We start from the raw sequence: 14,378 nt of genomic DNA on the forward strand, positions 1-14,378 counted from the left end.
CTAGCTAAAGACGATAGTTTTCTTTGTAGACGACTTCATGGAGTCAATCGATATTTTTGGACTTCAAAAGTCGCTGATCATTTAAGAGTTACAATCAAGACTGCAAACCGGTTCTTAGCCGAACCTCGTAGATCATGAACCGAACCCTTGCAATTATTTACTTTGCGAACCCGAACCTAAGCTGAACCGCTTTCAAAAATAAAAGATTCGGTTCGAAAAAAAAATAATTACATAAATTTTATGGTTTTTTAATATTACTCAATTATTTGAGACTTCGATAAGTAAATATAAGTAAATTTTTAAATCTTCAAATAAATTTTAATTATCATCAAAATTAGATTTCTTTAAAAAAAATTTAATCAGTTCAAAATGTAGAGAAAAATGTATATAATTAAAATATTTTTTGGCACTAAATTGAACCAGGGCTCGAACCCAAACCTTGGGTTCAGGAGGTATATAAACCAATTCGCAAACCGAACCAATGTCTTGCTCTATGGCTCGAACCGCCAAACCGCGCCTTTTACACAATTTTGAAGTTTTGCAGCCTTGGTTACAATCACTACTGAAATTCCCATTTAATTATTATTTCCCTTGCAGAGGTACTTCATCAATCGAAGCCTTTGCCCGGCAGTCCCTTCACCTGCGAGGCATTTGACAGCAGCAAGGTGAGTGTCCAAGGAGTCACCAAGGAAACATTGGCGCTGCACAGCTCCAATAGTTTTACTGTACGCACGGACAATGCCGGCACCGCTGAATTGGAAGCATTTGCCATTTCGCCGACGAATCAAAGTCTGCCCGTTTTGATCAGCGAACAGAGCGAGGGAATCTACAACGTGGAGTTTGTGCCCTCACAGCCGGGCAACTACAAGTTGACAGTGATGTACGGCGGAGAGACGATTCCCAGTTCTCCGCTCAGCTTCAGTGCATCCGCGAGTGGAGTGCGCAACGATGCGCGGGCAGCGGGACATGGACTCGAGGTGTGTCATCGGAACAAGGAGGCCTCCTTTGTCGTCTATTGCCCCATTGCGCCCAATGTGCAGATCGAACGCGTGGATGAGTTCGGGGAACGCATAGAGCCGAAGATCAAGGCGCTGGGCAACAATGAATGGCGCATCTCCTACGTTATTTTATCCGTAGGCAGCTATGAGATTCGCGCCAGTTGTCCAAATCGTGGCAGCTTGCCGGGATCACCGTGGCGCGTCTGCTGCGTGGAGTCCACGAAAGTTACTCCGGTGGGTGGTTGGGGCACCTTGGTGGATCACGACGGTCGCCTAATACTCCCCTCACGCATTATCTTCGATGTGGAGAATGCGGGACCCGGGAAACTGGTCTGCAGCATCGATGGCATTGAAATACCCGTGGATAAGTTGCCCGACGGCAAGATGTGTCTCAATATTACGGGTGACAATCTGGCAGCGGGTGAGCACGATCTGGACTTGACCTGGAGTGGCCTTACCATCACCCAGTGTCCTCGCAGTGCCTTCGTCACGGGTCAACAGGCGGCGGATAAGGTGGTGCTCATGGGTCGCGGATTGGCAGCCGCTCAAGCTGGCGAGGCGGCGCACTTCACCATCGATGCCTCCAATGCCCCAGCGGGCCGACCAGAGGTTATATTGATTACCCAAGATAGCACTGCACTTCCGGTGAGTCTAGCTCAGCCACGTCCCAGCGAGAACATCTGGTTGGCTTCCTACACACCCCAGAAATCCATGACGGGCACTTTGACGCTGTCCGTCAAGTGGAATGGTCGCCTGGTCAAGGGTTGTCCCCTCACCGTTGCAGTTGGTTCCTCCATGGATGCCTCCAAGGTGATTGCATCCGGCGAGGGACTGCGACACGGCATTGTTGGCAAGGATATCAAGTCCTGGATTGACACACGACGTGCCGGACCCGGAGAACTCACAGCCCACTGTGCCGGCTCTCGGAAGGTGGCCTACTGCGAACTGTATGATCACGGCGATGCCACCTTCACTCTAAATATTAAGCCCCAGGAACCGGGTCGTCATCTGCTCACCATCAAATACGGCGGACAGAATGTGCCGGGCTCTCCGTTTGCCCTTAAAGTAGCCGGAGCACCCGATGCCAGCAAGGTCAGTCCAATTGAAAACTACTTTCTTCTACTTTCGGCTGTTTAGATCATTTTAGTTTCCAAGATCTTTAAAAGATTCGCGAAAAAAGAATTTAAATTTTACAACTAATCAAACCTGACTAGATAAATCTGAAATGTATAGTATCTTGGAAACAGGTCACACTTCTACTTAAAATTTTTACCATTATCATTAAAATGAACTCGTAGTTATTATGTAAAATTAAAAAAAATTTGAAACAATGATATAATTTAAAAAATTTTAACTAAAAGTACCTACTTTTTTCATTTTTATTATACAAATATTAATGAAAACGTGCTATTTAAAATTTATCATGGAAATTGAGAATAGGGCAATTTTTTTCTTAATATTTGCTTTGTAATATATAGTATAATAAAATTAAATTTTTATTCAATTGGTTGATTAGTTTTTAAGTTTCAAAACCATGTGATCATCATCTAAAAATAATGACTAATAATCTTTGTGGCTTCTTCTTTTTGAAACAGGTGCGTGTTTACGGCCCTGGCATAGAGCACGGCGTGCTGGCCACCTTCCAATCGCGTTTCATCTGCGACACACGTGGAGCGGGCGCCGGTCAGTTAACGGTGCGAGTGCGAGGACCCAAAGGCGCCTTCCGCGTCGAGATGCAACGCGAGAGTCAAAAGGATCGCACTATTCTATGCAAGGTAAGATTAACAAACTATTATTGATTTTTTTTTATTAATTATTGTTATTCCATTTCGTAGTACGATCCGACGGAGCCTGGCGATTATCGTGTTGAGGTGAAATGGGCTGGTGAATTTGTGCCTGGCTCCCCGTTCCCGGTCATGATCTTTGACACTGAGGAGGAGTTACGAAGGTATCTGCAGGGCATATGAGGCCAGCTCAACCATCATGTCATCGTCTTCCCCAGTGGCCTGAGTCCCCTGCCCATAAGGTATCAGCCCCAACATCCGCTTCAGCATCAGCTTCAGCTCCAGCCTCATCCGCAACCGCGTCGTGCCACAACCTGTGTGCCGCTCTAGCGAATCTAACAAATATCGGAGCTACAACATATCTATTATCAACTATTATATATATATATACGAGTATATAAATGTTACGACTACTAACTAGAGTTTAGTTTAAAACCCGAAACCGAAACCGAACGAAACAATCATGAGTCTAAAAAGTCTAAAATGGCTTCGGCGCTACGTTGAATAGATTTCTGTTCTTATAGTTGTAAGCCTAATCTTTATTATGATAATATACAATGTTATAATTGATCGAAAAGTGTAACAAAGTATTCGATACAAATACACAAAATATGATACAACTTAATCCTGTCTTTCCCAATATCCCAATGTCTGTTCCGTCCAGAGTTCCTCAAAGAAGCTTATAAAATTCTTAATCAATCCCAGTTGATAACGATGTTGGGGATTATTGAGCAGCGAGTCGTGTTTGCCGCAAAGGAGTTCCAGAATATCAAGTGGCGAGGAATGGAGGTATAGAAAAGGATAAGCATGTAATGACTGTTCTCCTTTAGCATGGCAGAGTGGAACTCGATCCCAGGGTTTCGAGCTGAAAAGATCTGTTTGTGGCAGGTCGGAGACTCTAACCATTAACTTTAAATTATCTTAAAATTTCTTGTCCGACAATAATGTGCCAATTAGCTCAAATTTAAAAATGCTAAAAATCACCCGATTAGCGGACAGAATTACTACAATACTAACAACAAAATGACAACAGCGGCAAGGAAACGGCAGGAAAATGAATTGAAAGGATTTCCGAAACTGCAGGGTAGATACAAAGTTAGAAGTTCTTTAAGTATATTGGAAGAACTTAGCAAACAGATGGCTTTCAAGGCTTCTTCTAGGCATCAAGCTCGGTGCATTGGACAGCGGTGCACACTCTGTGTGTATCTTAGGGAGCCCCGCTTTCCTCCAGAAGGGCTCATAGATACACTTGGCCCGCCAGTATTTCACCCAGCGAGCCTTCCAAGTAGCCCTTTTTGTTCAGAAGCAGTCCAATTGTGGAATTATGGTGTCCGAATGACGCACGCAGCATGGAAATGAGGTTCGCTTTTAACCAGCCTACTACACAATTGCCATAGTTCCCAATTACATGGTGATTGTCTTGCCGCCCACACTAGACCCAATGCCCAGGCACAGCAGCAGCAACAAAGGCAGCAGTATTTTTAGCATACAACGCCGCCCACAGTTCCTTCGTTTGGACTAACGACCAAATCCGACAAATTCAAACAGCAACTCTTTTTTTTAATATTTTTTATTTTCTTTTTCGTTATTTTTTATGGACATTTTTTTGAAGTTGTTGTTGCTTAAGGTAAAACTTGCAAAGAAAATGTGTGTATGCGAAAGCTTAAAGTAAATATATTATGTACATATGTATGTCTGAACTTTAGATTATAATAATTTGATTCGTGGGCTCCCAAATGCCTCAATTCCCAGTAGTTAACATAAATTTCGTTTTGAAGAATTCAGGGGGTATTGTCTATTTAACAAGCAACATAGAAAACTATTTACTTACAACATAAATTTAAGCCTAGCGTGCAACAACATATAAATATGATAGCATTTGCTTTAATCATTCAATCATTTATAATTTAAAGCCTATGGTTTCTTGTTCGAGTTTGCAATAGTTTTGATTCTTTGTTACAAAGTAGTTAAGTTAACATCCTGTCGACGTCCTTGGAAATTAACACTCGAATTAGTTTATCAATAATTCTAAGAGAAGGCAATACAAATGTTGCATAAAGTGTGGTTGCAGTTAAAGTTTATCAATAAATCATTGTTAAACTAATTAATTAATTTAAAATTAATATGGCACAATTAGCGCATATGAACATACAAAAATTAAATGTCGTAGTAATTGATTTGTTTAATTGCTAAATTACATTACAAGATAGAAATACAATTAACATTGCTCGACTTAAGATACACATTTACGTTTTTGCAGCATAACGAAGAAAATTGCCATGCAAAAAGCATACACAGTTTGTATTTATAGTCACAGCATTAGAAGGTTATTGGATTGATTTCCTGTGACTATTTCAATGTCAGTGTTAATTATCCTGTCTGTAATTGAGTGTGTGTCTATCCATTATCTATATCTTCTTTGACTTCTCTGCTAGGTCTGTCAGTCTTTTGAAATACCATTTGAAATCGTTTCGTTTGCAAACTACAATTTGTTCGTTAATCTTGAGGACTTCCTATGTGGTTATTGTTTTCGTGGTGTGTTATTGTTAACAAGCAGAGAGAGCTATGGGAATGTTTCTGTCGTTGCTTCGTGACATAAGAGTAACAGCTAATTAAAACTAATTGATGAGTACATTAGATTCGAGGAAGTGGTAGAGGCGGCGGCCAGTTTTCAATTATCCCTTGTTCGTTGTACGTGTCTGACTCACTCGAAGGACATCAGATTTGCCGGCAATGGCTTTGGCACACGCGTGGTTGCCAACTTGCAAATGGCGTTTGTCCAGAGATGCGTCATCTGTGGGCTGTCGGTGCGAAACTTGTACACGGTGCCCAGAGTACGGTGGTATAGCTCAAAGGTGTTCTTGTGCTTGGTGTTGTCGCTGACATGGGCATACCAGCCCTCCAGGGGACACACCTTGCACGGTTCGCGCTTGAAGTCGCCTCGCTCGCTACCCTTAAACGACTTGGGCGGAAAGTAGACGAGCGAATTGGCCCAGATCTGCAGCCAATATCGTTGCCAAGAGGCCACCGCCGGTTTGCGTCCCTCCTTCTGCACGGTCTTGCGGCGCACGCATCCCTGCATTGCGGCAGCTGCCTCCGGTGACATTAAATCGCAATCACTGCCAGCGAAATCACACATGATGCCCTCGGCACTCTCCAGTGAGGTCAAGTCCGCATTCGACAGGGCATCGCTGTGTTCCAGCACCGAATCGTCGAGCAGATGATGACGAGGCTGTTGACTTTGATCATGCTCCAGGTGCAAATGATGTGGATGTCCGTCATAATTGTTCGGCGCAATTTTGCCAAAGATGCTGTGAATGCAAAGACGGAGAAGATTTTAGTTAGATGTAGACAATAATACCCGTCAACGGCAAGGGGCGTCATGCAGGCAGGCGATCAAATGGGATAAACAAATCATATTATAAGGCAACTTAAAGATCATGTGTGTGTGTGTGTGTGTGTGTATGCTGTGGCTGTGTGCGTGTGTGTATGGGAAGATGGGCCAAACGAAACGAAAATCATTCAGCAAATTCATACAATTAATTTACACCCAAATTGATACAAAGCAGCAGCTACAGATGTGTGCGTGTGTATTTGTTGTTGTTGTTGTTGTGGTTGTTATTCTTTTTGGGTCTCGGTTACATTGAAGCATTGAAACGGAGTCCGTGCACAAACTAATGCATTGATGAAATGATAACTAAAAAAAACTGATAAGCTGGCAATTTGATAATGCATATCCTAGCTACGCCTACGGCTACGGTTTGTGGCACTCACCGACGGCATCTGCAGCGCTTGTTCGAGATTGTGCCAATGCCCGGCGCAATCATCACAATGCAGCACTGACACCTTTGTGCAAAGTTGCGTGGCAGGCTGCTGCTGCGAAATCTGCGCACCGCAGTTACAATTACAAGTTACAGATGCACAGATACATTTACAGATTGAGATACGGATGCAGAGAACATAACGTAAGCAAAAGCAAAAGTGATTGAAGAGAAATAGCATGAATAATAATAACAACAATAATAATTGTAATTAATATAGTAATAGAGTAATGTTAACGTTTGATTAGAGGACCCCAATGTTCAGTCCAATTGCGCAGTGAGATTGTGTCGAGTGGTTGTTAAAACGAAATCGAAAGATTTGGGACGAGACACAAAAGTGTTGTTGGCAATTAGAAAGGCGCGCATTGTTTTGCTCTTGCTGCAATCACAGCGAGACAGAGTTCAAACTTACTTGGTGCCCAGACTGCGGCACTTTCGATGGCCGGGTACAAATTTAGTGCCACTGGCCATGCGCATGGATCCAATGGTTTTCGCTGGCGAGAGATTCAAGCAACCTAGAGCTGGTGTCACAGATTCCACGTTAAACGATTCCTTCGAGCTGCAGGACGAGGAACTCGGCCCGGACGGTGAAGCAGGCTCCAGACTCAACGAGCGTCTATTCCAAATAAAGACTAACTTTATAAATTGTCATATACTTAACTAATTAGTATAATTACTTGTACTGATCCTCTTCAAATATGTTTTGAAGCTCCTCAATGTAACGTATGGAGGTTAGATACTTTTGAGTGGACTCATGCGGTTGTATCTGTTGGTAATCCGATTGCTGATAGTTCGAAATAACGCGCAATATATTGTTCATCTTATTGCGACGCTGCTCTGGCTCCAAGCCGCCTTTGTGTGGATGTGCCAGGTCAATGTATATCAAATCGGTCAGAAAAAGGCCCAGGTACGGTATGCAGGGCAGACGTAGACTCTCTAAATATGAGCGCAGATTGGCCCAGTTATTCTGATCGCTGAATATATCGCTAAGCCGCTCAAAGGACTGTCGATCCTTCTTGGACAAGCAGGCCCAAGTTTTCTTCAAACGATAAATGCTGGCGCTTTGCATTGCTGAAATAATGGCAAACAGCGAGTGCAGATTGTTCAGTTCGTGCAGTTTCTTTGCCACCTAATAAACAAAAGTATAAAAATGATTAGGATTTGTTGATACTGGGAATATTTTGAGCTTGATACCTTAATGAAGTGTGTCATTATCTCTGCACGCTGCTTTGGCTGCTCGCCGTTAAGTATTTCCTGTACTGTCCAAAAGCTGGTATGATTAAAGCGCTTAGTAAACGCCACAATATTGGGCGTAACCACATGCTTATCCTTCTTTGTCCAGGCACAGCTGCTCAGCTCATCCGGCTGTATGAGCGCAAAGACCGGAAAGTCCAACAGTGTTATCTGATTGGCCAGCAGATCGGCGGGCACACGCAATGCACTCAATATGACCGCATCCAGCTGCTTAATCGAGCCATGCGCTGGCAAGCTTTGCGACTTGTTCGCTGGTGCCGCTGTTGTACTGCTAATGAGATAACAATTTAATCAAATTAAATGTACAATGAAGTGAGGGAAATGCTTACGCTATGCTGTAGTAACAGCCCGGCGAGTCCGGCGATGAGGAGAAGCTGGTCAGACAGCCAATGGAGTTCTTGCGCCGTGTGCTCTTAATGTTCAGTGTCCGGCTGGTCGGCTGCTGTATCATGGTTTGCTCCGCCTGCAGCTCCTTCTGTCCCTTATCCTGTCTCAAACAAGCCATTGTATGTGCATTTCCATTTGGACTTCGTTGCTTCGACTGACGCTGTTGCTGTGGTGAATGCGGCTGTTGCTGCTGCTGTCCTGCTGTCGCATTGTGTTGATAATGCGACTGAGTTGTAGGTGAAGCAGTGACATATTTCTGTCCAGTATAGCCCACATAGTCAGCTGTTGGTTTTCTGCTCAGCTGCAGGCGAGAAATAATATGAAATTAAATGAATTGGACGTGTTGTAAAAAGGCTTCAGTTAAGTGCAGATGAAACTTACCTCAGAGTAGCGCAGATTATCCGTCGATAAGTCTCGCGATATTTCCGAATAGCGCATCATGGCAACCGCCTGGCGTTCAATAACCACTTGGCCAATAATCTGCAATGTATACACAAGTATATTAAATTGTTTGTTGTTATTATTTCAGTGTGTGTATATTTATTTGTTGATGTACGAGTGTTTAGTACTTGTGTTTAAACTCTTGATTATGCTCGCCTTTGTGATAAACTTTTCGACTTTGTTCCGTGCTCCGCACTCTATTCAGTCTTTCTGTTTACTGAATAACCATTTTGTGTAAGTTTTTATGGTGCACGGCCGCAACAAAAGCCACAATGCAGAACAACAATACGAGTAACATGCCAAGCATCAACATGGCACGCTTCGCTGCTCAATTTCCAATACGGTGGCCAATGTTGAGTCACGCGGAGACCAGCCAACAAGAAGAGACCTGGATCTGGTCTTTTATGGTAGCCGTTGTATAGCTGTCGATTGGCTTTTGGGGGTGCCAATGCACCGCACAACAACACCAACAAAAACAAACACCACACTTCAGCACTAATGCTAATGACATGCATACGAGTAGAGTCAACGGAAAGTTTTTAGGAAAAACAAGTCACCAAAACGGTCAATGAACTTATAGAATTCCATGCTCAAAGAGAGTATAAAGAGAGAGGAAAATCTTATTGATTATTGCTAACATATTCAACAAATTCAGCATCTCATATACACATATATATTATACTTATAACCTTGTACATTTATAGTGCTCGGATTCAGTTGAGCAAGCGTTAATAAGAACAAACATCTGAACTACAAGTATCTATAATAAATATATTGAAGCACGTATATAGGCAGCTATATATACATGCCATACATTTCTCAAAGACTGTCTGACGCGACCCCGTCTAATTAATTTCAATTAAGTCATAATCATTCCAAAGCAAATGTTGATCAAATCCAATGACGTTCACATCGTTTTGCTTCGCTTAATCAATGGACAAATGGAATCATTCGATTTAAAAATGGAATAACAAATTTCCAAAGTGCCGCGACAAAGAACCAGAAAAGTATTGTACATATATGGTACATACATTATGAATCGTGTTTCAAGGCAAAGTCTTATCGACTATGTTAGTGGTTGAGTATATTTTAATGCTTAAAAGAAAGCAGAAGAAATAAAACAGAGATACTACATTGCTTTTTAGTTTGAAATTGTCCATCAAATTCTATTTTATATATGTATATACATATGAATACATTACTAATAATATTTAATGTTGAATCCCATGGTAAACCCTAAACGATTATTTTGTAATTACAATGGATTAATTATAGGGAATTCCAACCGTTGAATCATAAAAAGCAATAACAAATGTTATTAACAATTATTGATAAGAACTACCTCTTTAGTTATAAAAATATTTTCTTTGTTAAAATCAGCAAATTTGTAATAAAAAATATAAGTGATATTTAAATTGACTTAATTGACAGTATTTAAATTGACTTTTAAAATTTCTATTATATTCTCCACCAAATAATTTTTCAGTAAACTGAAAAAAGAAACATTTCTCATGGCATACTCACAGAAAAACGCACATTTGCCAGTTATCTGGCATATGGAACGGATATGCCTAAGATAAAAGATTGTAAATATCATCTAATGCCATGCTCTAGTAATATCTCGTTCCTTTGTATGGCAGATATTTATGGAATTCTAGAGATGCATTTTCAATTAAAGCGTAGTCTGATATATATAAATTTATAATATAGATAGGAATATGTATGAAGATCTCGAAACATCTCGTCTTTATAGAAACAACATTTACGGCAAGACAAAAGCGAATGAATTATTTTCCAGACTGCCGCAAGTTTTGAATAAATGGATTTTTATTGACTATTTGAACTATTCTCCATTCAAATACATATATCGACACACATGCTGGCGTGTTTCTTTAAGTACAAATGTATGCATAAATAATGTAGATGCAAAAATATTTTTCATTGTTTTGGCTGCGGTTTCAGACGTAGAACAATTCTTGAAGATATCAAATGCAATTAAAACAAATTAACTGTCATCATGTGTGTGTGTGCGGGTATATGGGTGTGTGTGTGTGTGTGTGTGTGTGTGTATTGTTTGTCTGTCTGATTTATTGGCAAATAAAATGTTGTTGCTGTTGTTTTATTTACATTTACACGGTTCCCACGTTTAAGCCTTTTAAACTGGACTGTATGTAAATAAGTATTTATTGTTTATACGTTTTGCTTTTAGCGCCTTTTTGCAGAATGCTTTTATTTAGCTTTGATCGCTACACCTGAACATATCTACACACACACACACACACTCACATGGATAGATTGAAATAAGTTGTTTAATTTGTATAACAACAAATTGGGCGTTGGGATTGTGGTCAGGGACATGAAAATGTGGAGGCGTCTCGCTGCCCGTTGTTTATGGCCACCACCCACCACCACGTGACGATCACACACCACCACCCACCACCCACCACGCACCAACCTCAACACACAGTGCAGAGACACATACACATGTATTAACGTATATAACCCAATAAATATGTTTATTGTTTTTACATAAATTTCTTAAAAACAAACAAAAACAGCTGCAAAAGTTCGCGGAAATCAAATTGGACTACCGCTTGTTTATCAGCCTGCAACGTGCCTTCCTTCCTACACAAATGTTTCCACATGTACATATATAAATGTATATAAATATATGGGAATTTATGTAGTGCGCATCCCCCAGAAATGTGTGTTGGCGTTCATTTCCCTTGATACATTCCTCGGCCCATTGGAATTTGCCACCAGACTGACTCGGAATGCCCCTATCCAAGTACCCAGCTGACCCTCGCTGCGATCTTTCAACAGCTTTCTTTCATTTCATTTTGTTCATCAGAATTTACAAAATGGAAATCTTCTTTATTTTAATATAATTTTTTTTGTATCTTTTGGGTTGAGTATTTTGACACAGTGTAAAATTGTATATGGCGGGCAAGGTCAGCTGGTGTCGCCAGCGTTGAAAGCGATGCCATCGTAATGTCGCCGCGGCGTCAAGTTCAATAACCGCCACAGATTTGTTTTTGTTATGAAAATGCCCCCTCCCCGTTATAAGCGTGTGTCTGTACATAAATTAACCTTCGCCCGACGGCAGAGCGATTGTGAAAAGTGCATACATATGTATACAGTGATCGCCTGATATTGTGGATTCGATCAAGCCCAAGGTTGTTTGGGCTGTGGATTAAATTTGAAATCAAGCCAACATTATCATTACAATTCGCCACCTTGGCAAAGATTTGTACTAACAGAAATTACTCCCATAAAAATTAAATATATTCTTTATGGACATATTCATTAAAGTACAGGACATTTTCACTGTCTACGATTTAAGAGATCGCTGATTCCATAGTAGATTTATAGATTTGTTATGTCTGTAAAGCACATATGAAATGACTACTGTACTTGTCTTGCAAGTATATAGAGCAGTCATTGAGGTGCTTTCATTGAGAATTTAATTGATAGCAGCTATTCGGGTTTTTATTCTAGCAATAATTAATCGCTTGCAATTACAAATGCAAATGCAAATGCAAGTCAAGTGTAAATGGACACACATACATGAAAATACATATGCAATTGAATGTACATATGAATGTCTAAGCTTCATTATCACTATGCGCTTTTGTATGTGCTTGTAATAAGCACTTGTAATCACAGCCGCCGCTGGGTAACAAGAGAAACTACGAAACTGCAAAAACAAAGCCGTTGGCTAGTTAAATAAAACAACAATAAAAATGAGAAACAACAACAATAAGAATAAAGGAAGGCCAAGCAATACAATAATGAGCTTGGCTCTGGGTTTTCTTTCTGCTGCGTTGTAGATTTCTGTTTGTTCTCATTCTGTGATCCGTGCGCTGTGTAAAAGTGGGTCACAATGCGACAAGCGTACCTAGAATCGTACCCAATAATATGAGCGTAAAGTACGAATAGTTTTCAAGTGTCTCTGCACTACACTAAACGCAAACACTCGACGAATGCTTGAAGTGCAGAAGTGCTGAAAGAGCTGTATGAAGGCAACAACAATGCTGCCAACGCATTGAGCCTTGAAATCGACATCGAATCTACCCAATTCCAATTCCAATTTCAAGCCAGGCCAGTCAAAAACATCTGGTCTACCCCTGACTAACTCTGCCTGCTTCCCTGCCTGCCTCACTGACAGACTGACAGACGGACAGACGCAGACATCCTGTTTAGCAAGTAACCAAAACAACAGCTGGAAAATACTTATTTCAACAAAGTGAAACTCAAATTTCTTACCAAGGGGCGTTGTGTTGCATGTGTGTGTGTGTCTTGCATACATGAAAAAACTATACACAAACTTACAGTTAGTCAAGTAAATGTTTTGACACATGTAAAAATTCGCGATTAAAAAAATTAATATTCTTAGTTTCTTATATTATTGTAGTTGCTTATGGTTCTTAGAAAAAGATAAATACAACTAAAAACGATCCAGTTAACCACTTATTGTTATAAATAAATAAGCCTATGTGATTATTATTTTCACTTGTCCAAGCACTTAGTTGTCTCACTGTACGTATCTTTGCATTCTTTCGGGTGTCTGATAACATTTGCTTATCACATGATCTAACGCCTCGGTTTATCACTAAGGAAGCGACTCAAAATGCTTATTTTTATTGATTTGTTGCTGCAGTGAATCACGTTTACTCATTTGCCGGCAATATAACCGCGAAAGCAACAGCAACACACCCCTAACAAATCGATAGCAATGAATATATGAGTACACCCTACTCTGATACACCCTATTGATGGCTGGCTGTCACACGCAATTTTGTGTATGCCGACGGCAACGTCGTTAATGCTTAGCACATCGCATGCAAAGTGAGAGGGGCAACTTCTGTCCCCTCCCAACATTCAGCGCCCACCCAGTTTCGTAATCGACAAGTACGCCCAAACATACAATACATACATATACATACAAAAAATGAAAGAAACCGAATTGCACTTGGTAGAAATGCGACGATTTTGGCCTGGCCAGTGCCAGTGACAGTGCCAGCCCAGAATAGAATTGCAACAAGACATTTATTTATAGTGCGCCCGTTCACGCCCCAAAAACTTACCTAAACAACAACGGCAGCGACAGCATCTGTATTAAGGACCCAACGCATTTTTATCTGCTCACTGTTGCTGTATCTAATTCAGAAGCGAAGTAGTTTCACTTGAGACAAACAGAAAAAAAAACAGACAGGCGATGGAATTATCAACAGCAAAAATGCCAAGACCGACTTTTCCGCACGCTTAAATGCCCGCAAGACTTAAAATTGTTTTTGTTAATTAAATAATATGAAATAAAAACGCGCGCGGCGTACGCGTATTGAATTATTATTGTAGCAATTACTGACTGATTCGCTTCTTTGCACCAAGTGCGCGGCGGAGCTGCGATACGCGGTCCAGAGGCTGCCACCCTGCAAAATTTTTCGATCTGGCTCGATTTTGTTTAACCCAAAACAGGTACATTTCAGAATAGGGTATTCGAAATTCTTGTACCTTTTTCCATTTTTTTTTAGTTTTTTAGCTAGAATTTTTGTTAGAGTTTTCTCGATATTTTGATATTCTTTTTTTTTAAGAATTATATTTTCTAACTTCTCTCCCCGAGGGTTGACGATCTTTAAAACTTCATTAATATGTATACCTTAATTTTATCTAGTTTCGAATTTGAAATTATC

The 14,378-nt window shown here is 40.7% G+C and overlaps 2 protein-coding genes across 6 annotated transcripts in view; one reads left to right on the top strand and one right to left on the bottom strand.

Moving 5' to 3' along the window:
* LOC117785720 (filamin-A) overlaps positions 1-3,407 on the top strand; it is a 33,777-nt gene extending 30,370 nt beyond the window's left edge. For all 3 annotated transcript variants that reach the window (XM_034623921.1, XM_034623922.1, XM_034623924.1), the window contains 3 exons: positions 598-2,090; positions 2,594-2,773; positions 2,834-3,407. In XM_034623921.1, the coding sequence (XP_034479812.1) occupies positions 598-2,090; positions 2,594-2,773; positions 2,834-2,965 (1,805 nt within the window). In that variant the 3' untranslated portion in view covers positions 2,966-3,407. The remainder of the gene's footprint in view (positions 1-597; positions 2,091-2,593; positions 2,774-2,833) is intronic.
* A 1,535-nt stretch (positions 3,408-4,942) lies between these two features.
* LOC117783881 (ras-specific guanine nucleotide-releasing factor RalGPS1) lies at positions 4,943-14,110 on the bottom strand. Of its 3 annotated transcripts, XM_034621443.1 has the most exons (8): positions 13,773-14,110; positions 8,626-8,724; positions 8,187-8,545; positions 7,798-8,125; positions 7,281-7,732; positions 7,016-7,219; positions 6,557-6,667; positions 4,943-6,093 (listed from the first exon to the last, which is right to left on the bottom strand). In XM_034621443.1, the coding sequence occupies exons 2-8, from the start codon at positions 8,683-8,685 to the stop codon at positions 5,487-5,489; spliced, it is 2,121 nt and encodes a 706-aa protein (XP_034477334.1). In that variant the 5' UTR covers positions 8,686-8,724; positions 13,773-14,110; the 3' UTR covers positions 4,943-5,486. The 3 variants fall into 3 exon arrangements, with proteins under 3 accessions (XP_034477334.1, XP_034477333.1, XP_034477332.1); XM_034621442.1 differs by lacking the exon at positions 6,557-6,667 and having other exon boundaries at positions 13,773-14,106; XM_034621441.1 differs by lacking the exon at positions 6,557-6,667 and having other exon boundaries at positions 7,798-8,128; positions 13,773-14,106.
* Between the last annotated feature and the right edge of the window lie 268 nt (positions 14,111-14,378).

This window comes from Drosophila innubila (assembly GCF_004354385.1).
Source record: "Drosophila innubila isolate TH190305 chromosome 2R unlocalized genomic scaffold, UK_Dinn_1.0 1_C_2R, whole genome shotgun sequence".
Taxonomy (NCBI): Eukaryota; Metazoa; Arthropoda; class Insecta; order Diptera; family Drosophilidae; genus Drosophila; species Drosophila innubila.

Bases quoted from the DNA above. Each gene is read 5' to 3' on its own strand.
- LOC117783881 (XM_034621443.1), bottom strand. From the start codon at position 8,685: ATGATGCGCTATTCGGAAATATCGCGAGACTTATCGACGGATAATCTG. The intron at 8,546-8,625 runs GTAAGTTTCATC...TCTCGCCTGCAG, and splicing joins ATAATCTGCGCTACTCTGAG to CTGAGCAGAAAACCAACAGC. The intron at 7,220-7,280 runs GTAATTATACTA...TATTTGGAATAG, and splicing joins TTTGAAGAGGATCAGTACAA to ACGCTCGTTGAGTCTGGAGC.